Below are 25172 nucleotides of genomic sequence, written 5' to 3' on the forward strand. Positions count from 1 at the left end.
AAGTATCTAGATTTTAGAGAGATTTCCTAGGTATAAACAATATAATTTTGTGCTTAATATGATACAGGAAATGGGGTGGAGGAATCTGTTTTAGGTGACTGGGTTGATTAACCAAGATTAACAGCTGGGAGAAATATAGAAAGAAAAGCAGGATTGTTCATTATTTTTGTTTGTTTGGGGGAGTAGGGCAAGAGTTTTCCTTCTGTACAAGGTAGTCACTGTTTTCAGAAACAGTCTAGTAAGCAAGTCTGCATATCTGAATCTTGGGAGAGAGGTTACCATAGTAATAGTTTGAGTTCTTAACTGTTTATTTTTCCATTAGAAACTAAGGTTCTCAGAGGTTAAGTGTTCATGGTTTCAGGAAGGTGGCTTTAGAACCGAAATGCAAATTCCTAAGCTTCTTACCAACTAGGCCTTAATTAATTGGCCTTTTGAAAGAAAAAAATAAATCTTTTGATTCCCATTATAATTATTTTACTGTTTCATTTCCTAGAGTATCTTTACTTAAAAAAAAAAAAAAAAGACTGGTACGTATATACACAATCTTATTTTCTGCACTATGTTTTCTGATGTTCATGTTATTTGATTGATGACAGACAAATGAAAAGTACTAAGGATAATAGCTAAGGAACTCCAAACCTTTTCTATTGTTCTAGTAAAACGTTAAAATTCAAAGATTAGATAGTCCTTAAGAAATATCTTTGATCTAATAATCTCAGCTCTTGCCCTTTTTCCATATGAGAGGACTGTAAGAATGAAGATGTAGTGTCCACATCTGCAGGAATTAAAAAATAAATTATTTTCTCTTTTGGATTGTTGAGCTATTGTCCTTTCTGAAACACAGAGAATAAAGTAGACAGTTCTTCAAAATCTGCCCTCACCCTGAAATTTCAGGGGTCATTCAGCATTAATTGAAACATGGGTGGTTGTAAAGGACTTGAGTGGGCTTTGAACAAGGCAAATCACCATACTTATCTGATATTATTTTTTCACATATTTAAAATATAATTAGCACACCTTATCCACTTGAAATTCTAGTTTTAACAGTTACTATCTAGATTCTCTGTGTGGCTTTTTGGGCTGTGGTATTTTTCCTTTACTTTGTTCTTGATTGCTGTGAAATGTAGTTGCCTGCTGTTTAAGGCAGCTGCAGTAGAGTGCACCCAGAAGTGGTTATAATTCTATATTTAGTAAGCCATAGGGTTTGTAAAACATTTGCAGATTCCTTCAGGATAAAATAGTTTCTATAAGTGTAACATTTTTAATGAAACTATTATTATTACCCATTAGAAAAATATAGCAGCTAACATGTGTGGATTTGTAGACAAGACAGACACATAAAACTTTTTTCCTTAAGAGCTCACTGAGTATTTAAAGACTTAAAAATAATCATGCGAATCCTATTTTTATATTCTTAATCTTGAATTGCAGAGCATTTACTCAAGTGTTTACCTTTGGTCCAACATTTCGAGCAGAGAATTCTCAGAGCCGGAGACACCTGGCAGAGTTTTATATGGTAGAAGCAGAGATTTCTTTCATTGAGAGCCTTCAAGATCTCATGAAGGTAGGTACTCAAGTTTTAAAATAGTCTCTAAATGTCAGGCATCTGTGACATAAAAATGCTTCTGTATACATTTTTACTTCGAACATCTGTGCATTACAGGCATTCATAGAATGAAGAAGATGGAGAACTACTTAATTTAATAAACATCTGCTGAATGCTTTTAGTATCATAGTTTACTTAGAGTAAGTAAACTTAATTTAAATTCATATCTCATGTCTGCCATTAACTTTGTTATGATGTTACCGAACATTGGTGATCTTTAGCTTCAATTGTAAAATGGGAGTAATAGTACCTATTTCATAAGGTTATTGTGAGGAGTAAATAAAATAATGTAAATAATATAAAGCACCTAGTATGGGTCTATACATAGCAGGCTCTGTAAATAGTAGCTCTTGGTATTTGCTAGGCAAATCAATAAAATATCTCTATGGTTAGAGAAACATCTAAATAGCTATATTATAAACTATCCACAGGAGCTGTCAGAGCTCTGTTTTGGGCAAGGGATAAGGCTGGAGAGGCAGTCAAGAGTCACATCATGAAAGAAAAACTTTGTGTTTAAAGGCCATGCTAAGGAGCCTGAATTTCATTCAAAAGGTAAAGAAGAAAGAATTTTCAGTGGGAAAAAGCTATGGTCAGATTTATATTTTAGAAAAATCTCTCTTGCAGCAATATGAAGAATGATTTAGAGGGAGATACAAATAGCCGCAGGAACCCTTTTGGAGGCAATTTTCATCAGTTCTCACTTCTATTCATTTACATATCTTTCTATTCTTATTTACCCAGCAAATGACTCAATTCTACTTAAAACATAGATACCACATATACCACCTAATAAAATGGGCTCACTATTTTATTATCCTGTCTTAGGTTGGATTTCCTAGGAAACAAACTCTAAAGCAGAGATCTATGTGCAGGGGATGCTTGTAAGGAAACACATGTAAGGAAAGAAAGCAGACAGCACTGAGCAGAGGGAAAAGTCAGCTGTGATACATTTACATACAGAGGCCTGAGTCAGTGCTCTGAGAAACTTTGGAATTAGATGATCCTTTATGGTTGCTTCACTTGAAGACAAGGGAGTGGGCCTTTGTGCCTCTGCCCATCAACCAGTCATTAGACATGGGCTAGCCTTAGGAAGAGGTGTAACCTTGGGTAAGGCAGCACTCTTGACCTGGACAGTTCCTGGAGAGGGATTCAACTGTGAATCATCAGCAGTTACTATTCCCAGTGGATAAAACTCTGGTCTCAAAGAGGTGTTCTGGCCACATACCACAGTATTCACTTCTGTACCCCTTTAACATCTCCCACTGATTGTTCTAGATCAGTGTCCCTCAGGGGCCATTTTTTAGTTGTCCTTTATAGAGGGTGAGCAGAGAAGTAGGGGAGAGTGGTTGCTATGTCATCTGGTGGGTAAAGGCTAGGGATGCTTTTCATCATTGTATAATGCACAGCCTAATCCACACACTGCCCCCCAACCCCCCATCCCCAACAAAGAATTATCTGGCCAAAAATGTCAATAGTAACACTGTTGAGTAACCTTTTTGTAGAGTGTAGGGATTCAGGATCTGAGCCTCACAAGGAGTCAGTAAAATTCCTTAAGCAGATTTTACTTTGAGTCTACCACTCAATTCTGTATTATTCTTTCTCTCAGGCAATGAGAGTATTGTAAGAAACAGAACCACACTTTTTACCTCCCTATTTCTGCTTTGACGTCCATTGACCCAACATAGATACCAGAGGGAAAGGTTATGAAGCATACATAAAATTATGTTAGAATTTATTAAAATTATAATCTTTGCTCTATAATTATGTTCTATAATTAAATAATTCTTACGTAGTTGATACTCTACTGAGTCGTACCCAAGGCATACACTGTTGAATGATTTAATTAATTGAAATATAAACTTTTTTCCTAAAGATAGAAGAAAAAAGTATGCTCCCTAAAAAGTAATCTCCTGCTTAAATTTTCTCCCTTTGATAAATTACATTCTGTGGAAATTTTTATCTTGATGAAGCGTGGTCTCTTAAATATTTAATCAGAATATGGTAACAAAGGTTTTTTTTCCCCTCATGAGGTATAATAATTAAATATTACTATTTTAGTGCCATTGACTAATATATTTTTTAAACATCTGAGGGTTGTGCTAACCTTTTAGTTAAGTTTCTTTTTTCATTAAATAGATTTATAGAGCATAGTCTGAAAGTCAAGGTTAGAGAAGCCAATGATTTACTTCTTCAAATGGAAATTTACTGCTCATGAAAGACACCGATTTAACAGCTACAGTGGTCAAAGTCTTCCTCTTACACATAAGTATATTGTGTTTCTCAGCAGTATAGGCATACCATCTAACCTACGCATTCTTTTTTCCTCCCAGTATGCACTGGCTTTTTTTTAGTATTGAGGATATGACCCTTCATAAATCATTCAGTTACTTAGTGATTTCCTTATCACACTACTAGATAGAAGGTGATATAGCCTCAAGGTAAAAGATCTTCAGCCTCTTTTTGCTCTTCTTTCATCAAGTTATTCCTCATTCCTGTACTATATATAATATATATAAATATATCTGGTTGTCACTTGGTAATTAGTTACTTTCTTATATCCGATCACATTAAATTACTTCAGTAGATGCTTATGCCCCAACTGTGTTTGCAGCCCTGATAGGTACACCAGTAATGCAAGACAGGAAAGGAAGATGCCTGCCTCTGAGGCAGCCCATACTTAATAAGCATATGTATCTTTATGAGTACATTTGGAGGGCCTAATATGGTCCATTGACTTCAAACCAAAAATTTTAGTTTTGATTAAAAATATTTGAGGAAACATTTTCCATTCCAATCACTTTTTTTCTTCTACAAATTATTTTTTCCCATGAGACTTCTATGGACACCCCTGGTAGAATGAATTTTAACATACTGATTTGTGTGATATAATTTGTGTTATTTTTACTTTATGCTTTAGCAAAGCAAAGATGTATATATTTAGATGTAAATATATCTCATCGCTTCTCTAACTTTAAAGTTTACTTTCATTTACCAATGACTAAATGAAGCACTTTTCAAAGTTTCTCACTCTTCACAACTAATATTTGTTGTGTGCTTCTGTGATCCAGATGCTAAACTAAATCTTTTACATGGATTATCTCAATTCTCATAACAATCCTAGGTACTGTTATTGTTGTGATTCTGTAAGTGAGTATATTGAAATTTAAAGAGGCATCCATCAGTTTTAGCTATTTATTTGACATCTCGCTTCAATACCAGTATGAAACTGTTAACAAAAAATTCAAACATTTTCTCTTTTTTACCCCCTCTGAGACGTTGGGATGCCTCCTCTAATCAATCTGGAAAACTGAACTAACTTGCTATAGCACATTAAAGGATTAAGAAGTCTGATGGATTTATGGTTGCTAAAACCTGGAGAGCAGTTCTTACAAGACCCTAAACAAATTTTTTATATAAAATAGCTAACTTTTCAGGCAATTCTGTGTTGTTTTTCATAGGTTATGGAGGGGCTCTTCAAGTCTGCAACATTGACGGTTCTCTCCAATTGTCCTGAAGATGTTGAACTCTGTCATAAATTCATAGCTCCTGGCCTAAAGGTAATTAGTTTGTGGATAAAGCCTAGTACATCTACTCTTGAAATATGTTAATTACATATATTGAAATAATTACATTTAATAATACATTCTCTTTTTTTTCTTTTCTTACCAAGGACAGATTAGAACACATGCTAAAAAACAATTTTTTAATGTAAGTAGATATTATACTTTCTCTGAACTTTATTCATACTTTATCATACTTATCACACTGTATTAAATTTTTTTATTTATATATCTGCTCTCATACTCCCTAGACCCAAGGAAGACCCATGTTTTAATTATTTTCATAACTCCTATATCTGGTTCATGGTTGATAATCAATGTTTCATGAATAAATTATAGCAAGATAAATGAACATGGTAATTATTAACTATTAATGCAATTCAAACTAATACTGATTTTAGTAATCAAAATTTAGCTTAATTAAAAAAACAAACTTAAAATTCATACATATAATGTCTGCCTCTCAGTTTTTCTGTTTCAGTCTTCTTTTTCTTCTTTACCTTCACTTACTAAAAATCTGATAGTACATTCTGAACTGGCTTTTTTGGTGCTTTTTTTAACCCTAAAGATCTGTGTTTTAAGGTAACACAGATATTATTGCTTCATTTCCGCTATAATTCTGTTATAGTACTTGATATTGGACTCGTTTATTCCACCAATCACCTTAACCAAATAGACATATAAGACTTAGTATTCAGTGTATTTACAGTGTGTTTAGAAAGTAAGTCTGATTCTCAGAAGAGTAGAAAATTGTTTTTGAAAATAAGTTGATATCATTCTTCACTCACAATCTTTAAATTTAGGAAGGTTTTGTTCTAATAAAAAAATCTAACCTATCCCTGAGGAGGGGAATAAGAAAAACTTGGTAGATTGATTGAGCTGAGAATTTTGGACGTCATCCCAGACCTCAGGCTACAAGTTAAAAGTGTTGTATCATTGAACCTGAGTGAATAACAGGGCAGCAGAGGTGGGGGAATAGGATCACTCTTGCCTCTTATTGAGAAAAAGCTGTAGCAGGAAAAGAGTGAGAGCAGAAAACCCACTAGGAGATTATTACAGCCATCTAGGTGAGAGGAAATGATGGTTTGGCTCATGTATTAATCAGGGTTCTCCAGAAAAACAAGACCAACATGGTATATATAGAGAGAGAAAGATTTATTTTAAAGAATTAGCTCACCCAATTGTGGAGGCTTGGCAAGTTCCAAATCTGATGGGGTAGTCCTGCAGGGAGGAGTTAAAATTCAAGTCTAGAAGCAGTCTGCTGGCAGAATTCCTTCTTGGGGGAGGCCAGTATTTGTTCTGTTAAGGTCTCCAGCTAATTAGATGTGGCCCCTGCATTATGGAGGGTAATCTGCTTTACTCAGAGTCCATTGATTTAAATGTTAATTTCATCCAAAAAAAAGAAAAATCTTAACAGGAACATCCCAAACAATGTTTTATTAAATACCTGAGTACCCTAGCCAAGCCAAGTTAACACATAAAATTAACCATTACAGACTAGGGTAGTGACAATGGAGGTAGAAAGAAGTTGTTCTATTCTGGATATATTTTAAAGATAGAACAAACAGGATTTGTGGAGAATTAGAAAGAGAGAGAAGAGTCAAGGGTGACTTCAGTGCTTTTGCTTTACATGGTTGTAAAAAGGGAGTTGCCATTAACTGAGATTGGGAAAGCCATAAGAGTAGCTGGGAGTTTGGGGGAAGAGAGGGAATGGTATCAGGATCATCATCATCAGGTTAAGATCAAGAAGCATTTAGACATCCAGTTTTAGATATTGGGTAGGCAATTTGAGTGTACAGATCTGAAGTTCACAGGAGAGTTCTAAGCATAAGTATATTGATAAAAGTAATTAAGTAGATAAGGAAAGAAGTAATTTGGGCATCCCAAAGAATCTGTGCTCATGACAAAACCAGGGAGAAGATCTTAAGAGAAGTGATGTAGCTTCTATCTAATGAATTAGATCTTAGAGGGGGAAAAATATATCTACCATTTATTGAATATTTACTGTGTACCAGACAGTGATAAATTTTACATACATTAGTGGTTCATTTATCTTCTCAACTCTATAAGTAGTTATTATTGCCATCTTATAGATGAAGAATCAACTCAAAGAGATTGAGTAAAGATAAAATGGAGATTCAAACTCTTATTTATCTAATTTCAAAGCTCATGCTTTCAGCCACTATCCTTTATGTATTTGGAAGAGCACTGAAATTAACACTAGAGTAGTTGTAGCTCCCCCACTGTCCTTAAGACCTTTGTATATCACTAAACTGTTGTGCTTTGAAGTCCATGTCTGTAAAATTCTAAGGCTGGGAAATGGCTTCAGGAGATGTGCCATATCAGTCATTGCTATCACTATCACCCATGCCACACAGCACACATCATGGTTGAGGTTTTTATATGTGTGATTATTTGTTCAGTGTCTATCACCTCTGCGTGGTCAAGGACTTATTTATTTTGCTAACTATTCTACTCCCATTGCTTAGCACAGTGCCTCTAACGGGAACTCAGTAAATATTTACTGAATAACTGAGTGAATGAATAAATGACATTTGAGTAACCATGGGAGTGAGGGTCTTCCTTAGACTAGGTCCTCCCCCTGAAGTTTCCTATTAACTCATATCTCTTTTTACTTTAGATAGTAGGTGTAGACAACTATGATTCAGAGGACCTGGATTCTTATCTTGGCTCTGCCACTTATTAGCTATTAATGAATGAATTAATATTTTTCAACAAATACTTATTGACTACTATGAGTTAGGCACTGTGCCAGTCATTGAGGATTCAGTAGTGAAAATAGGCATGAATTGCTCTTGTTATGAAATTTAAAATCTAGAGAAAAAGATGAATAGTTCAATATTTGCATGAACATTTCATTACAACTATGAACTTAATTAACTGTAAATCTTTAACCTTCCTGAACTTGTTTTCTTATCCATAAAGTGATAATTTGGCTGTCTTATTGTTGAAAGGATTAAATGACCATACTGTTTAAGCAGTATGTCAGACTAGAAACTTGGAAACACTCTTGCTATAAAGATATAAAAGTATTAGTTAAAATATTATAAAATCTTTTTTAAATGCATTGTTGAGTTCATTAGAAAGTAGGAGTTCCAGGAGCTAGAAATTAAAAGAAAACTGAACACCAGAGGAGTATACATAAATGACATGATTCTAAGGATTCTCAAGGTGGAGGGTACAGGATATTGGGCGGGGCGGGGGGTTGGGGAGAGGAGTTGCCAGTCTTTGAGACCAGAGATGTTTAACAGCCATGAGAGGACATGAGAGAAGACCTAAGCATGATAAATTAGAATTGAGACACTCCCCAAAGTACACACCCAGACGCACACACACACGATACCGTATGACTTGTACTATTTTAAATAAATAGTACACCTGACTACTTGTTTTGTTTTATGTAATAATATTTCAAGAATCTGTGTAGTAATTGAATTTAGCCTTTATCAAGCAGAAATAGAATTTAATTATATTTCCTTTATAGTTTTAGGGTTTTTAATCTATAGAGTATTTACTTTTTTATTTTCATTTATCTGTGTGAATTTGAGGCAAAAAATGCTAATAATGATCTCTTTAACAGAGCAGTTTTACTCTAACAGCTTCAGGATAATTTTCTTCATTCAACAATAAAAAATTTGAAATATAAAGGTAATTCGATACTGTTTCATGCAATTTTATAATGTCTTCTCCTTTCCTCAAAGCATTTTGGAAATAGTTTCTGGGAAGGAGAAGAAATATTCTGTATACATATCAAGAAAAATTAGTAGAGAAAGTTGAAGGCCATTAAGGATATCCAGTATCAGAACTGTAATTTGAAAGTGAAAGCCTGCCTCAACTTAAGGTGTAGGGGGAGTATGGAAGAAGATCGAGAATTACAAGAGATATTTAGACACGAGAGTCATTTTTTCTTAATGTAACAGTAACATATCAATTACACAAAATCCTTGTGGTTTTCATTTTGACTACTTTTATATTTCTCAATATAATGAGATCATATCAACTAGTGATGGACTAGAACAATACAATGTCTAAGCAGAAAAGAACTTTAAATAATGTAGTCCAATCTCCTTAATTTACAAATGCAAACACTTAATTTTTTAATGTTTATATAGCACATTACAAAATTTATAAAATGCTTCTGTTATGGTGAAGTGATCTACATAGCTAGTGGTGGTAATAGAATCAGAGGGAGAACCCGGAGACCGTTATCTTTTGTTTGGATTGAACACACTTGGATTGAACTCCAAGTGGTTTAGGCATTATCTTAGCAGTTAAAAGCTTGGACTCTGAAATTGGCACATCAGGGTTTACTACTTACATGAATGATTTTGCCAAGTTACTGATCCTCTTTAAACTTCAGTTTCCCTTCTGTAAGATGCTCCTTTAAAAATTATTACTATTACCAACACTGCCACCATTCTTACCTTAGAAATTACCTGTTATTTAATACTACATTTTAATTTGAATATAATATTCATCTTAGAAAAAACTTATCACTCAAAACATAGCTTTGGGGGCTTTATTTGTACTATAAGACACAACTCCTTCCAGTTAGTTTACAGGTATAAACTTCATTTTTGCTTCAGAGAATACATTTGTGTTGGATAAGTTATTTTTTGAGCTTAAAGTCCTTCAGTAAGTTTGTAGATTTTTGTTTTTAATCATCCAAAATACTGTTGCAGAAGACCTAGTGAAACTGACATTTTCATGTAATATTGGTGGACATAGTATAACCCTATAAAAGGGGAGCAGTATCTAGCAATGTCTTTCAAAGTTTATAAAAACTGCAAATGCAATACCCTTTATCCAACAGTTCCATTTTTTTCATGTGCAAAATTAATATATAAGGATAATTTGTAATAACATCAAATAGGTTTATGTAGTCATGATATATAATAGCAAAAGACTGGAAACAGCTAACATGTCTATTCATCAATAGATGACTGGTTAAACTAATTAGGATACATCTAGAAAAAGGGATATTATGTAATAGTTCAAAAAAATGAAGCTTTTCATATACTGATAAGGAAAGATTTGCAAGGTATATTATTGAATAAACAATTATGGAAAAGAGTGTTTATGGTATGTATGTTATGGCTGCCGTCCATAAAAAGGGAGGGATTGTATATTAATATTTGCTTATGGTTGTATCATACCCTCTGGCAGGATATACAAGAAACCACTAACAGTGATTGTATGTGAAAAGAGAAACTTTTCAGGTAGCTATAGGACAGGGAGGAAAGGGAGATGTATGCTCTTTTATACATCTTGGTTTTTTTAAAACTATGTGCATATATTACCTACTCAAACAGTTAAAGTAAATCCTTAGATTGGCTTGATTTAGGCATGAGGGTTTTTACTGAGGTAACCAATGATTTTTTTCCTAAACAGTCTTAAGCAATGCTTAGAATGTATTAAAAAGCCCTTACTGTGGCCTGAAAGAGTTCATAGGCTCTGTCCTGTAACTACCTTTCCTATCTAATTTCCTGGCATTCTTCCCCTTGTTCAATATACTATGGGCACATTGAAATTTTAGTTCCCTGAATTAGCCAAGCTCAGGCCTCACTTTAGGCCTTTGTATTCGCTGTTCCTTTTGCCTGGAATACTTCCTCCCAGATATTTATATGGCTTATTTCCTTACTTCATGCAGATTTCTGTTCATATGTCACCAACTCAGGGAGGCACCTTCAAACACTCTCTGTCTTCTTACCTTGTTTTGTTTTTCTTTACAGCACCATTAGCTCTTTGGCATTATATTATTTCTGTTTATTTGCTTATCTTTCTCCCCCAACTAACTCCCCCCGCCACACGCGCACGCGTTCATTGCGCGCACACGTTCATGCGCGCACACATACACACAAATATTGACTCCATAAAAACAGGACCTTTGTTTTTATTTACTGTATCTCTAGTTCTTAGAATAATGCCTAGCACATAGTAGGTTCTCGATATATGTTTCTGAATGAATGAATGATGACTTAAGGAAAGTCTTTGCTCTTCCAGCCTTAGTATTTCATACTTTTTATTATGGAATTGGCATAGCATAAACTCAGAAAATCTTCACTTGCTTAAGTGACTAGCTCTTCTGTGTATATTGCAAGTAGATCAGGAGTGGGGTTATTGAATGACCACTTATCTTCATGCTGGTAGGACTCTCATAGAACTACATCAGCCTTAATTCCTGATTTCTCAATAATCATTTAATACTTATTTATGATCTCAAAAACTATATATGAATAGGCGTTTTCTAGTTTTCAGTGGACTCGTTAACAACAGCCCATTGTATTGACCTTTCTCTGCTTTTACTCTGTTTCTCTCCAGCATTTCTTACACTGAAGCAGTAGAGATTTTAAAGCAAGCATCCCAGAACTTCACCTTCACCCCAGAGGTAGAGAAAGAGAGGGAGGGAGGAAGGGACAGAGGGAGGGAGGGAGGAAGGGAAGAAGGAAAGGAGGGAAGGAGGGAGGGAGGGGGAGAGAGAAAGAAAGAGTATAAAAATGTTTCCCTCTTGTTTTTATTTAAAATTTTCATATTTCTCTTATTAGCAGTATATAGGATTTGCTTATCTATACATTGGCTTTTTTTGATGTTTGTTCAACCCTGTTGAAATATTTAGAATGAAAAATAATTTTGAAATATAATCATATTATTTGGAATAGCAGTGAATAAAGGATTATAAAGAAGTTTCCCAAGTTTAGGAAGATGAAAATTCTTAAAAAGAATGGTAATCATAGACTATTAGTGTAGAGATCAACTAGTTCAGTGTTTCCCAAAGTATATTCTGAATGATATTAACAGGTGACAGACAAAAGAAGTTATGTGATCAAGTTTAGGCAACACATTAAACAGGTTTCTTTTTCTGTTGAACATTATAGAGCATTCTAATTTGTGATACACATTTAAAAACACAGTTATTTTGTTTGTTTTTGTTTTGTTTTTAAGAACTTCTTTATTTTATTGGCAAGGATTTAGTCCTGAGAGGCCACATGATTCAAGGCCACGCACATAATGTTAGAGGCAAGTTTCCTAATTCCTATGCCAGTGCTTTTTTTCCTCTAATTAAGATATTGCCATACAAGTAGGAGGGAGTGATAAGATAATGTTAAGAATGTAATACCTTTATTCTCAAACTGTTCCTTATACCAGTCTCATCCCCAGTTAAATCAGATCCTCGTATAGGTCATAATAGTTCTCTGTGCTTGTTATATTTATAATCAATTAATTTCTTTGTATAATTTTGTATTTAATGTTTGTCTCCTACTCTAGAAACTTAATGAAGTCATGGATTCTATTTTTCTTACCACTTTATCCAATACCTATCATGGTACCTGAGATTTAATAGGCACATTAGTATTTGCTGAATAAATAGATGAACTATGTTATTAAATATTCATCAAAGAGCATCTGATATATCAGTTGATTCTTTTATTAAAAAAACGTTCACAGAGAGAAGCCATCTAGCCAGACTCAATATTAGAAATATTATCTTTCATCATTTAATTTCCTGAGACTTAGGAACAGTAACTGTAGAAGAAGCTCTAGGCAATATTAATAAAAACAATGATTCGAAGTCAGTTTTTATACACTATGGAAAGTGCACTTTGTTTTCCTGCAGATGCTATTCATCTGCTAAACGCCGCTCCCTGAGATGGGGGACAGAAAGCATAGTATTTATCTACTAGTTTCAGCTTCATGTTTCCAGGCCTTTGGATATTCTCTAATTATCTGTGTAACCTCAACAGACTTCTCCACACATCACTGATCTTTAGGGAGAGGAAGCCCTTGGAAATGATACAGGTTATTTTCAGGTCCTGCATTGTTTATTTCAGCTCTGTCTTCTCCTTTGGTAATTTTTTTTTTTTCTGTTACAGTGGGGTATTGATCTACATACTGAACATGAGAAGTACCTGGTGAAGCACTGTGGCAACATACCAGTCTTTGTCATTAATTACCCATTAGCACTCAAGCCTTTCTACATGAGGGATAATGAAGATGGCCCTCAACACACAGTAAGAAAAGACACTAAATAAATTGGGGTTGGTCATCTCAGAGTCTGGCTTTTTTTCCTTGTTTTAATTTCATTTATTCTTTGGCATATTTTCTTAAATCCATAACTCTACATCTCTTAAAATGATAAAGTTTATCAAAGGCACTTATAAAAAAGTGTTCTCAAAGAGGATCCCAATGTTCTATAAACATATTCCCTCATATCTATGGCAAAGATGTCCTTCTTAGTTTAGCAGATGCAATTGTAAGTATGTTTTGTTTTATTTTCTAAATAACTTAGAGAAAGTAGCCAAGAGCATTGTATAGTAATGCCAGGTCTGCTCTCAAGCTGAATACTGGTTAGGAGACTACAGAAGTTGGGGAGTATGCTGGGCAAGAGACGATAGCAGTGGCATGATCAGGCAAAGGAAGAGCAAGCTTGGCAGAGCAGGCTTAGAGTACATGGTTTGGCTTTCAAATAGAAATAGTGAGGGAAGAGCTCTGGAGGGATCATAGCGGTTTGGGCTTCTTCTGTCATTCTGTTCTGTCTGTCTCTTCTCTCTGTCTGCTCTCTTTAGCCTTTCTTATCCTCTATTCTTTTATCACTCTTTAGTTGCTTTTTTATTCTTCACTGTACTTTTTCCTTCTTTTTATTTATTTATTTTTGTCTCTTCTCTCATATAAAATTATCAGTTGTATGAAAAAAGAATGTATTTGACTATTGAATAGTTATATACTTAATATCATTAATTACAAAAGTCTATGATACAAACATGTTTATCTCAAAAAAGGTCCAAAAACTAAACTTTCCTATTTGGTTCTTTTCACTTGTCTTTAGATAAATACTAGTAGAAAAATGTAGATCAAGGCTCTCCAGTAAATATAATGTCCCCATCTTAGATATACAAGGTTAACTCTTTGAATGCACTTCCTGTTTTCTCTTATAGTACTACTGAAACAGTAGTAGCCACCAATTAGTAGATGCCAATGAGGCAAGCATTACCATCTCATCTCTAAGTCCTGAAGCAACCTTGCCAAGAAACTTATTGCTTCTCCCATTTTACAGATGAAAAACTGAAGTGCAAAGAGACAAATTGCATTTCCCAAAGCTACATAGGTAGTAAGTGACCGAGTATTCAAACCTGATTATATCTGTCTCTGAAGTCTGTGTTCTTTTCTACTCTATCCCACTGTCTCAAAATCACAGATATAAAGTTACATTTTAGCCATTGATTTTACTCATACCCACCTTTCACATCTAATGAACAACATAATTGATCTTTGATTCTTATTTTTCTTTTCCCTACCAATCCTTTATATAATTGATTTCGAGAAATGAATTGGCCAACAGGTTGGCAGCAAAAAATATGAGAGACTAGGGCATACATTATTCAATCCTAAATAATTCAATATTTGACCTACATCACAAAACATAGGACTATGTCTATATCTCTTTTTTTTTAATCACTCTACCCCATCCCACTTCTATCTCCTCCCACCCCCACACACCATATTCTTTTCATGTAATTTCCCCAATTGAGCACTTTTCATCCATCCAGTTTTGCACTTCTTAAATACTCTGCTAAAGGCTTTCCTTTTCTGTAAAGAATTTCCTGAGTTACTGAGTCACCTTGAGCCTTCCTTTTCTGGATTTCTACAGTGTTTAAAGAATGAGTAAGACTGGTAACATTATGTCTGTTTTTTGTAGTCTCTGTATAAGTTTTGCTTTCTGAAACAAAACTCTTCTTCAGGATGGCACATGAGTTTTTCATAACTACCATGGCATCTACTGCTCATTCTTCATTCTCTCTGATGCAACTTCCACCCCTATTATACCACTGAAGTAGCTCTCTCTAGTATCAGTAATAATTGTCATGTTATTGAATCCGACAGATTTTTACATCTTCTTTTTACTTGACCTCTCAGCATTAGTCAGCACTGTTAACACTTTATCTTTAAAATTTTCTCCTCACTTGGCTTCTGTGACATCTCCCAGTTTTCCTCCTTACTCAGTGAGTTATTCTTTCTCAATCTTCTATACAGGTTCTTCCTCTTCTACTAATCCATTAGATGTTGGAATTTCTCAAGGCTCCATTTTAGGTCTTCTTTTCTCTTCCTGGGCGACTTCATCTGTACCTGCAGTTCACCATTTATTTTCAGACAACTCAGAAATTTATATCTCTAATCTATACTTCTCCTCTGAGCTCTGGATTCATCTTAAGTCATTTACATATTTCAAAGGCATCTCAAGCTTAATATAGCCAAACTGACCCCAAGATTTCTCCTCTTCTTTCCTCCTCCTACCAAATTTGATCTTCTTTAAATATTCTCTGTTCATCTAATCATACAAACCAGGTAACTGAGTCATTTTTGAAATCTCTTTCACTTCCCACATTCAAGTTATTACTGAGTTCTGTCATTTTTATACCCTTAAATATATCTCACATCCACCCACTTCTCTTGATTTCTACTTTACCTTTTTAGATTAAGATATCATCATCTCTTGCCAAGACTAATTCTGTAGCCTCAGAACTGTCTTCCTGTATCTACTCTTTCTTCTTCTGGGTGAGTTCTCCCATTTTAGCATGAGCTTTTAGAAAATGTAAATCTGTTCATGTTATCTCCCATCTTAAGACCATTCAGTGGCCTCTCACTGCTATTAGGATAAAAGTTAAAATCCTTTACATGGTCTACAAGCCCTAGTGCAACCTAGCTGCTCTCTTGCCTGGTGCACTGTGGTGCTTCCCTTTGCTCTCTCTGCTACATCCACACCGCCCTTCTTCCATGTCTTCAAAAATACAGTGCTTTCTTTCACCACAGGATCATTGCACATATTGTTCCCTCAATCTAGAAAAATCTTCTTCACCTAAGTAATTTTAATTATTCTCCAGATCTCTACTCAGTCATCGTTTCCCCAGAGAAACCTTCCTTGACCCTCCAGACTGAATCAGACCTTGTTAGACACTACAGTGGTATCATATTAAATTTCAGACCCAGAGCTACTAACTCTTAAGTTATCATAATACTTAACACAGTTGTAATTTTACATTTATTTGTATGACTATTTAATTAATGACTCGTTCCTCTATGCCAAAGGACTTGATGACCTCTTTTTCACTCATCGATGTATTCCCAATGCCTAAGTATAATGCATGGACATAGCAGGCACTTCATATCTATTTGGTGATGGATAAGTGATTAGATGGATGAGTGACTTGAGCCCAACATACTTTTAGACACTTAATGGTAGGACAAGGAGTGAGTGAGTGACTTGATTTGCTAAGGAAATTTCTAGAAATTTCAGCTTTTACTCTAAATTTGAGTAATAGCAACAGGTCATTAAGAATAGTCCAGTGGCTTTAGAATCAAACACCCTTGGGTTCAATTCCCAGGTTTCTGTATTATGAACTATGTGATCTTAGACAAAGCATCTAATTTCTTTGAGTCTTTGTTTCCCAATCTATAAAAATAAGATAATAATATTTTCCAGAGTTGTGAGGATTAAATTAGATAATATGTGCAAAATACATAGGACAGTGTTTGGGATGGTAGGTAGTCAATAGTGTGACGCGCTCTCTCATTTTAAATTTTGATAAAATTTTTACTGTGCTAAAACACAATAACATTAAAATATTTGTGTGTATGTGTGTTGTCACATCATAACAGGCTGTTATATAGGATTCCTTAAAAGGTATTTCTCTCATAGACCACAGTCACAAACATTCCTTATTTTTAAAAAAACCAGGAACCCTTCATTATGACAAGTCTCTAGTGATGTCTCACAGGTTGAAACCTGAAGGCATTATAATGGGACTTTAGCATACTTCTGTAATGCATGCAGTCCTATAGCATATAGCTTCTCAGAGCTAAATTATTAAAATATAATCTAAACTATATATATTATACATGGATTATAACATGGATTCATCTGCAACCTAGATTTCTTTTCAACCCATTTATATAAAGTGTCTGCTTCCACCCCTACTTTATTTTTTTTATTGGTAAGTAAACAGGCTTTTGGCCAGATAATTAAATTCTGTATTTCTTTTAGTAATAACAGGTTGTAGGTAGGGTTGCAAGATATTTTAGTAATAACAGTGGGCGTGATGCAATCTATAAATGTTTGGCCAGAGATAATAATAGTAAAATGGTATCTTTTTACAATTATAGTTTCTTTTTCTTTCTTTTTCCTCCTACCTCCTTCAAAACGCATACATACACACCAAAAAAAAAAAAAAAAAAGAAAAAGAAAAAGAAAGCCTGCACTATGTTATAATGAAAACTGCACTGGACTAAGAAGTTAGTAGTGCTGGGTTTGAAATTCACCTTTCTTACTAGTTAGCTATATGACCTAAGGCAGGTTATTACAATCTTTGAGCCTCAGTCTTTCCCTCCATAACATCAGAGAATTGGATTAAGTAACCTCCTAAGGTACTAACCAACTCTAAGGTTCTTTGAATTCAGGTAGCCTAAGTTTTTCCTCATTTGAATATATAACAAAAACTTGTAAATTACCAAATGTATTTGATAATTCGAAGGGAATAGATCATGGACCTAAAAAAATGAATCCAAGCAAAAATGCAAAATGCCGTATGCCCCTGTGTCTGGGTCCCTGAGTAATTTCCCCAAAAGCAAATATTTAGCTAGAGAAATGGCTTTACAGAGAAGAATATCCATTCATTCCAACCATGTGCGATTAGGAAAAAGTGACTGCTCAGCAGTTTTTGTTGAGATACCAAGATCCCCAGATAATGTTCTCATTTTAAAAATTGTATCAGTATTACTTAGCAAATCATAAAAATTAAGCATTATTGGGCGTTCAATAAAATACATAATGTGAAGTCAACTTGGAAGGAAGAATACTCAACCAGGGGATATCTAATGAATTTCCCTGGGCTCTGGCTAATTAAGTGACCTGCATCAATAAAGCTTGAACTTAAAACCAACAGTAATAGTGATTAAAAGAATTGCCAATTTTCCCCATATCTAGGACTAGTGACTATCCTGGAATATTTACGTCAAAGTTGAAAGTATGCATTTCAGTCCATCTAGAATGCTCCAGGCTAGCCATTTTACTAAACGAATTCCATTTTCGGTCATTGCTACCTGCAGCCCATCTGTATCTTTACGCTATCACATCTGGATGACTCTATTTCTTAGCTTTGCCTTGTTTTTAGGGGCACAAAACTGTGTCAGCAGTTAGAGCAAAAGCTTACAGAAACTGAAACCACAAACATGTTTCCTATGGTTTATGGAACATTCTTCTCCTTTTGATAATAGTATGTAATGTTGCTCCATTGTTGGTGGCAGCCTGTTAGAAGCTTGTGAGAATAGGGAGGTGTTTAATTTGTGTTTTTAGTCAATATTTAAAAATACTGAGATAAGTAGGAAAAGGGGTATCAGAGGAAAGGACATTAAACTTTTTTTTCCCCTTCTCTTTGAACTTAGCATGGAAAAGGTAATGTATTAAAGGCCTTTTTCCTATCTAACCTGTTTGTTTTTTAATTCAAGGTTTGTTTTTTAATTCAAGGTCTGAGTTTTATTCTCAGTACATTGATTGGAATCAAAAGAGTAAGAGTTAAAAAGGAATGTCATAAATAGAGACCAGACCTTGTTCAGCTTGAATACCAATACGAACTATTTCTAGACAGTGTGCAAATGCAGCTGTGTGACTTAAGCAAAGTCAAAGCTCATACATAGTGGAGGAAAGTATGGCAGGCAGTGTTCTGGCCTAGAAGATGTGCCCAAAGTGGAGTAAGTTTTGTTTAAGACTTAGAGAAGTCAGTAAAGAGTACAGTAAAATGATTTGTAGCCTTCATTGTTATCTGTGTGGGAGTGAACAAACAGCAGAACTAAAATCCTTCCTCTTATTTCAAGCCTCCCAAAGCTGCATAGGGACACAATGGTGATTTTAGCTACAGAAGTACTCAAATTGAGTCAATTTTAAGAGGACATTTCACTGTACAACCAGTGAATTCTCACTTTCCCTAATCAAGGACAGGATTGCTCAACCCCTAGCTCTTTAAGCCAGCCTCAGACGCCCGTAGACCACAGACCTTCCAGCACCTAAAGGCAAATTGTAATCACCAGCTAATGTTCTAGGCAACTTGCTTGTTTCCAACCTGTTTGCACTCTAATCCCCTCACCATCCGTCACTTGGCAAACACTCAACCAAGTTTTTCTTATTACTTAAGAAAGTTGTGTGATTTCCTCCACATTTTGCAGTTTGTGTACCCTTATGTCATAGTTTATATTATCTAGATGTGCATTTTTCCTCCATTAGAGCCCTAGAGAATCAGATAGTTTCTCTAGTAATTAGTCCAGTAGCTACCAGGGAGAGACACAAGAGAGGTGAATCCTACCTAGAATCTCTACTTTAACTAAAAAGACTGGAAATTGAGGGGATTGTTCTAGTAATTGTTAGAGAATTTAGTATTTTTAAAATCATATCAGAAGAAAGTAAAGCTCTGTGTATACCAAATGTAAATGTCTTTATTTATATTTGAGGGATACTTTATTATAGCTTCTCAGAAAGTATGTAGAATCTCTAGGTAGATTAGAGGGTATCATTATAAAAGAAAAGCAAGAAGTATAAGAATCTGACATGGTTGAAGGGAAACAAACTAAAATAAAAGAGAAGATTATGTAGAGGAAGAGAACAGAATGAGGCTTCGTGGGCCTTTCTTCACAAAGAGATAAGTCTTTCCTTGATCAAAAAGAAATAGTACCCTTTGGTCATGGAACATTTATGAGGCATTGTAAAGGAATACCTTATTCAAAAGAAACAGATCTCTTAAGAGGGGAAGCACCTTTATTTACTCTGTACGTCAAGAAAATGTGCAGGAGATTCACCCACCTGAGAGTGTGAGTTTTCAGACTATTTGGTCAAAGAAAGGACATAGATGATGTACGTGTTATTTCTTCATATTACAAAATTAGCAGTGATATGGGAATTACCCAGATGTCTTCTAAACTTTTTGCTCAACTAAAATAGATTGTTTTGGTAAGTTCTTTTAAGTTCCTCTGTACTGTTAAGTTCCCAAAGTACAGAGGAAGAAAATAGGGGGACTACTGTTCTAACCTTAATTCTAATTAACAATGAGGAATTGGTGGGAGAGTAGAAGTAGAAGAGGCCAAGTAGATGCAGGGAAGTAACATAGTAAACTGTTTAATGACACATAAACAGTTGCAGCTCCTCCCTTGAAGGTGGGAGGGACTTAGACTGTCCTGCCCTATTGACAAGAGCTTAGCAACTTGTATGTGACTTACATTGGCCAAAGAATTGTGAGCAAACGTGACCTACATATCTTACTTTTGGACAAATGCTTTTAGTACATAGTCATCCATGCTCTTTTTTTCTCATCTGCCACAGGTCAGCGGTACCTCAGAAAGAGGTTTTTTTATCAGCTTCAAGCCAGGATGGACATGTAACATAAATTTTTAAAAGCCAATTCATTGATGTAAAACAGTGTTTCTCATTCAGGAGTTATTTTTCCCTCCTGCCCGCACCCAGGAGACAGTTTTGGTTGTCACAGCTAGGGGAGTACAACTGGCATCTGTAGGTAAAGGCCAGGTATGCTGCTACATATGCCACAATGCACAGGATAGGCTCTCACAACAAAGAATTATCTGGCAAAAAAAAAAAAAAAAATGGTACTAATGCTAAGATTGAGAGATCCTGTTGTAAGCTTCTGGGGTTATTTATTAATACAGAATAAACTATCCTGACTAATATAGCAACTATCACACTAGTTTCATAATAGCCAATGTGGGCTGTATACCTCATCCAATGGTTGGGCTTAACCAGTTCTGGGACATTGATTATTAGGAAGACAGATTGGAAAGAAATTCAGGAAAAAAAATGTAGGTATGATACTACGGCATAAGATTTTGAAGGTAACTCAAAAAGTTCAGAAGCTTCCAGTTACACAACTATTACTGTGAGTTGCAAATATTCCAGATAAAAACCAGACAGAAAAGTATAAAACCAATATGGTTGCATATTGAATTCTCCAGTGAACTCAAAATGTTAAAGGAGGTTTGTAATCAAAGATAAATATGAGTCTTTTACACTCTAAAAAATAGCATTAAAAAAACTAAGGTCCAAAATTGGCATGATTTAGATCTGCAAAAAGTGCTAAGATTCCCCAAAGCATTTTTTCTTGTTTTATTTTTTGTTTGTTTTGCTTCTTTTAGTTGTATTAGCAGCAAGATCAAGCAAGAAATGGATCTCTTGTTTGATGCGTATAGACTAATAGAAAAAGCAGAACAACTCATCAAGGGTGGCTTCATTCCTTCATCACCAGCTACCAGCCTCAGTTGGACTACCTACTTCCTATTCTTCTATGGTAGCTGATTCTCCACCATCTTTTTCTGAGGCAGTGGGCCTTTTTAGCTCTGCCTCTTAAAGCTTTGCATGTACTTGCAATATCAGAAGCAATTACTGCCCTCCTTTGTGGCTTGGAATTGCCCCAACTTCAAAACCTTGGAAATAAATGATAGATTTTAGATATACCTATCCCTTTTTAATAGAGCACATAAGGATGGAATACTGTATTTAGGGCGTAGTGGTTCCCAGTCTTTACATATTTTCAAGTGAAGGCCAGAGGGCCACTTTGTTGTCTATTTTATTCCAGCTCTAATTCTAAACTAAAAACTGTGGCTTGAAATTAAGAACATATTTTTCATCATGCATTTCAACTCCTAGCATATTTTAGCCATGTCTAGAAGCAAGATACTAGGAAATAAAGAAGCCAGCCCTCGTAGCCATAAAAACTTCCTTGAATCTTCTTCTCCTTTCTCTGAAAATAGAAAAGGTAACTGAAGGTTATTGATTGGAGTCCAACTCTGTTAACCGTGTAGCCCATGAGAATTTCATCACATTAGTAAACTTCTCTTGTTCACCTATCTAAAGCTGTTTGTTTCATTACCTCATTACCTACTATCACGTCTGAATCATCAAATCCACATTCTAAAATACCTGCTTGTTCATCCCTCAAGTTCATAGAAGAATTACTAAGATGTGGTCAACAAGCACATGACAAAAATTAGTCCAGTAGCTACCAGGGAGAGACACAAGAGAGGTGAATCCTACCTAGAATCTCTACTTTAACTAAAAAGACTGGAAATTGAGGGGATTGTTCTAGTAATTGTTAGAGAATTTAGTATTTTTAAAATCATATCAGAAGAAAGTAAAGCTCTGTGTATACCAAATGTAAATGTCTTTATTTATATTTGAGGGATACTTTATTATAGCTTCTCAGAAAGTATGTAGAATCTCTAGGTAGATTAGAGGGTATCATTATAAAAGAAAAGCAAGAAGTATAAGAATCTGACATGGTTGAAGGGAAACAAACTAAAGTAAAAGAGAAGATTATGTAGAGGAAGAGAACAGAATGAGGCTTCGTGGGCCTTTCTTCACAAAGAGATAAGTCTTTCCTTGATCAAAAAGAAATAGTACCCTTTGGTCATGGAACATTTATGAGGCATTGTAAAGGAATACCTTATTCAAAAGAAACAGATCTCTTAAGAGGGGAAGCACCTTTATTTACTCTGTACATCAAGAAAATGTGCAGGAGATTCACCCACCTGAGAGTGTGAGTTTTCAGACTATTTGGTCAAAGAAAGGACATAGATGATGTACGTGTTATTTCTTCATATTACAAAATTAGCAGTGATATGGGAATTACCCAGATGTCTTCTAAACTTTTTGCTCAACTAAAATAGATTGTTTTGGTAAGTTCTTTTAAGTTCCTCTGTACTGTTAAGTTCCCAAAGTACAGAGGAAGAAAATAGGGGGACTACTGTTCTAACCTTAATTCTAATTAACAATGAGGAATTGGTGGGAGAGTAGAAGTAGAAGAGGCCAAGTAGATGCGGGGAAGTAACATAGTAAACTGTTTAATGACACATAAACAGTTGCAGCTCCTCCCTTGAAGGTGGGAGGGACTTAGACTGTCCTGCCCTATTGACAAGAGCTTAGCAACTTGTATGTGACTTACATTGGCCAAAGAATTGTGAGCAAACGTGACCTACATATCTTACTTTTGGACAAATGCTTTTAGTACATAGTCATCCATGCTCTTTTTTTCTCATCTGCCACAGGTCAGCGGTACCTCAGAAAGAGGTTTTTTTATCAGCTTCAAGCCAGGATGGACATGTAACATAAATTTTTAAAAGCCAATTCATTGATGTAAAACAGTGTTTCTCATTCAGGAGTTATTTTTCCCTCCTGCCCGCACCCAGGAGACAGTTTTGGTTGTCACAGCTAGGGGAGTACAACTGGCATCTGTAGGTAAAGGCCAGGTATGCTGCTACATATGCCACAATGCACAGGATAGGCTCTCACAACAAAGAATTATCTGGCAAAAAAAAAAAAAAAAATGGTACTAATGCTAAGATTGAGAGATCCTGTTGTAAGCTTCTGGGGTTATTTATTAATACAGAATAAACTATCCTGACTAATATAGCAACTATCACACTAGTTTCATAATAGCCAATGTGGGCTGTATACCTCATCCAATGGTTGGGCTTAACCAGTTCTGGGACATTGATTATTAGGAAGACAGATTGGAAAGAAATTCAGGAAAAAAAATGTAGGTATGATACTACGGCATAAGATTTTGAAGGTAACTCAAAAAGTTCAGAAGCTTCCAGTTACACAACTATTACTGTGAGTTGCAAATATTCCAGATAAAAACCAGACAGAAAAGTATAAAACCAATATGGTTGCATATTGAATTCTCCAGTGAACTCAAAATGTTAAAGGAGGTTTGTAATCAAAGATAAATATGAGTCTTTTACACTCTAAAAAATAGCATTAAAAAAACTAAGGTCCAAAATTGGCATGATTTAGATCTGCAAAAAGTGCTAAGATTCCCCAAAGCATTTTTTCTTGTTTTATTTTTTGTTTGTTTTGCTTCTTTTAGTTGTATTAGCAGCAAGATCAAGCAAGAAATGGATCTCTTGTTTGATGCGTATAGACTAATAGAAAAAGCAGAACAACTCATCAAGGGTGGCTTCATTCCTTCATCACCAGCTACCAGCCTCAGTTGGACTACCTACTTCCTATTCTTCTATGGTAGCTGATTCTCCACCATCTTTTTCTGAGGCAGTGGGCCTTTTTAGCTCTGCCTCTTAAAGCTTTGCATGTACTTGCAATATCAGAAGCAATTACTGCCCTCCTTTGTGGCTTGGAATTGCCCCAACTTCAAAACCTTGGAAATAAATGATAGATTTTAGATATACCTATCCCTTTTTAATAGAGCACGTAAGGATGGAATACTGTATTTAGGGCATAGTGGTTCCCAGTCTTTACATGTTTTCAAGTGAAGGCCAGAGGGCCACTTTGTTGTCTATTTTATTCCAGCTCTAATTCTAAACTAAAAACTGTGGCTTGAAATTAAGAACATATTTTTCATCATGCATTTCAACTCCTAGCATATTTTAGCCATGTCTAGAAGCAAGATACTAGGAAATAAAGAAGCCAGCCCTTCGTAGCCATAAAAACTTCCTTGAATCTTCTTCTCCTTTCTCTGAAAATAGAAAAGGTAACTGAAGGTTATTGATTGGAGTCCAACTCTATTAACCGTGTAGCCCATGAGAATTTCATCACATTAGTAAACTTCTCTTGTTCACCTATCTAAAGCTGTTTGTTTCATTACCTCATTACCTACTATCACATCTGAATCATCAAATCCACATTCTAAAATACCTGCTTGTTCATCCCTCAAGTTCATAGAAGAATTACTAAGATGTGGTCAACAAGCACATGACAAAGACCTGTTGGTACACTCACTCTTCACCAGCTTATTGAGTGGTAGGAGATGGAGTAAAAGTAGAAACCACTAGTGAATTTCTGTTTTCTCTCACTAATTCAGCTGAATGATGAAAATCATGCCTTTTTCTCTTTTAATGATAATAATGAATATGAGGTATGCAGCATTTGGGACATATTCTTTACTAATTTCAATTATTTATAAAGTATACCTCAGTCAAAA

The 25172-nt window shown here is 35.1% G+C and overlaps 1 protein-coding gene across 3 annotated transcripts in view; it reads left to right on the plus strand.

Annotated features, from left to right (window-relative positions):
- The window catches only part of NARS2 (asparaginyl-tRNA synthetase 2, mitochondrial), a 105876-nt gene that overhangs the window by 72990 nt on the left and 7714 nt on the right, over positions 1-25172 (plus strand). For all 3 annotated transcript variants that reach the window (XM_011368357.2, XM_023535520.1, XM_023535519.1), the window contains 5 exons: positions 1432-1564; positions 5065-5163; positions 5277-5314; positions 11509-11575; positions 13059-13196. In XM_011368357.2, the coding sequence (XP_011366659.1) occupies positions 1432-1564; positions 5065-5163; positions 5277-5314; positions 11509-11575; positions 13059-13196 (475 nt within the window). The remainder of the gene's footprint in view (positions 1-1431; positions 1565-5064; positions 5164-5276; positions 5315-11508; positions 11576-13058; positions 13197-25172) is intronic.

This window comes from Pteropus vampyrus, unplaced genomic scaffold (assembly GCF_000151845.1).
Source record: "Pteropus vampyrus isolate Shadow unplaced genomic scaffold, Pvam_2.0 Scaffold141, whole genome shotgun sequence".
In the NCBI taxonomy this organism is placed as follows: Eukaryota; Metazoa; Chordata; class Mammalia; order Chiroptera; family Pteropodidae; genus Pteropus; species Pteropus vampyrus.